This window comes from Podarcis filfolensis (assembly GCF_964270895.1).
Source record: "Podarcis filfolensis genome assembly, chromosome: 13".
Taxonomy (NCBI): domain Eukaryota; kingdom Metazoa; phylum Chordata; class Lepidosauria; order Squamata; family Lacertidae; genus Podarcis; species Podarcis filfolensis.
Window position 1 is genome coordinate 9393959 of NC_139615.1, and position 1720 is coordinate 9395678.

At 43.9% G+C, this 1720-nt stretch overlaps 1 protein-coding gene across 1 annotated transcript; it reads right to left on the bottom strand.

Annotated features, from left to right (window-relative positions):
* LOC310747303 (olfactory receptor 6J1-like) lies at window positions 1-969 on the bottom strand (the record flags this gene model as incomplete). Its single annotated transcript, XM_083581657.1, has 1 exon — window positions 1-969. One exon carries the CDS (start codon window positions 967-969, stop codon window positions 1-3), a length of 969 nt encoding a protein of 322 aa, XP_083437783.1.
* Between the last annotated feature and the right edge of the window lie 751 nt (window positions 970-1720).

Consider the following 1720-nt stretch of genomic DNA (forward strand, 5'->3'; position numbering starts at 1 on the left):
TTAAGCATGATTCACGAGCAGCTTCCGAAGCTTCTGAGTCCCTGAAGCTTTACCCTGACCAAAAATCCCTTGCAAGATGCCCTTGACCAAATCATTTCTCAGTGTATACACGAAAGGACTCAGGAATGGGTTGACTATACTACTCAGTAATGCCGGAACTTTGCGAGCCCCCAAAGCAGATTTCTTAGATGGGATCACATAAAGTAAGATGGAGATGCTTACAGCCATTAGGAACAAGGTGAGATGAGAGGCGCATGTGTTGAAGGCCTTCTTCCTCCCAGTGCCAGTGGGTATGGCCAAAATGGTGGAGACAATGTACACATAGGAGATGAGAGTTAGAACCAAGGAGCAGAGGATGACCATTGTTGACAGCAGAAAAGTGATTATCTGTATCAAGCCTGTATCGGTACAGGATAGTTTCAGCAGAGGCTCACTGTCACAGAAGAAGTGGTCAATGACATGGGACTTGCAATAGGAGAACTTGGTGATCATGATGGTTGGATAGAGGACAGAGATGAACCCACCCAGCCAGCAGACCAATACCAATTGGACACAAACCTGGCCATTCATAATGATGGGGTAACGTAATGGGTTGCATATGGCCACGTAACGGTCATAGGACATGGACGTCAAGAGGAAGTACTCCACTGTGGCCAAAAAGAAATAGAAGTAGGATTGGGCCATGCAGCTAGCAAAAGAAATGGTCTTGGCTCCAGAAAGAAGGCCCCTTAGCAAGCTCGGAACAGTCACAGTCGAAAAAGCAAGGTCCAGGATGGAGAGGTTTCCAAGGAAGAAGTACATGGGTGTATGGAGGCTGCTGTTGGTGGAGGTAATGAACAGAACGACCATGTTACCCAACAGTGTCAAGATGTACACAGCTATGAGAACTGTTGCCAACAGAATCTCTGCTTCACGTTGCATCAGAAAACCTATCAGGATGAAGTCTTCATATCCAGTGTGGTTTCCCATCTCTAATCTTTCAAAACAAAACAAAACAAAACACACACACACACAAACAAACAAACAAACAAACAAACAAACACAAAGAGAATTTGCCTCCATAAATTGGCATGCAACAGCAATCAAATTAATTTCTAGTGCAGATTTGAGTTCCAAAGAGTTGGAAGGGACCTCAGATATCTTGTAGACCAACTCCCTGCTGATGTAGGCTATGTCTTGCTACACCATCCCTGAAAGGCTGCCATCCAGCATCTGCCTAAAAGTTTCTAATGAAATCTGGGAGCCCATGGAATCATATACAGATTCGGCTGCCTAAATTTCAAATACAGTTTTAAGGATTGTATATCAGCATTGAAAACTGTACTTCTTCTTCCTCCCTCCTCATCCCCCATCTACAACCACAACCTGATGATCTACAGCAGGGGTGTGCAGATTTCTGACTTGTCAGATCTATTTTGGATGATGATGATGATGAACTATAATCCTAAGATCTACCAAGCAGAACCAGGTGGAAAAGACTTCCAAATAGACTGAGAGACCTTGGTGCCTCTGAGTGGAACTGAGCTAAACTGAGAAGTACTCTCTTGGTTAGCTTTCTTCATTTCCACAGTCCAATTCAGCAGAAGACGCAATTTTGTTGCTCTCAATGCCCAATGATTGGGAGTTTGAAACCCTTTCTGGTCTACTGCAAATCAGCTACACAACTCCCAGTAGCTCCTGATCAACCTTATTTTAGGGTTGCCATATTTTAAATAGTGAA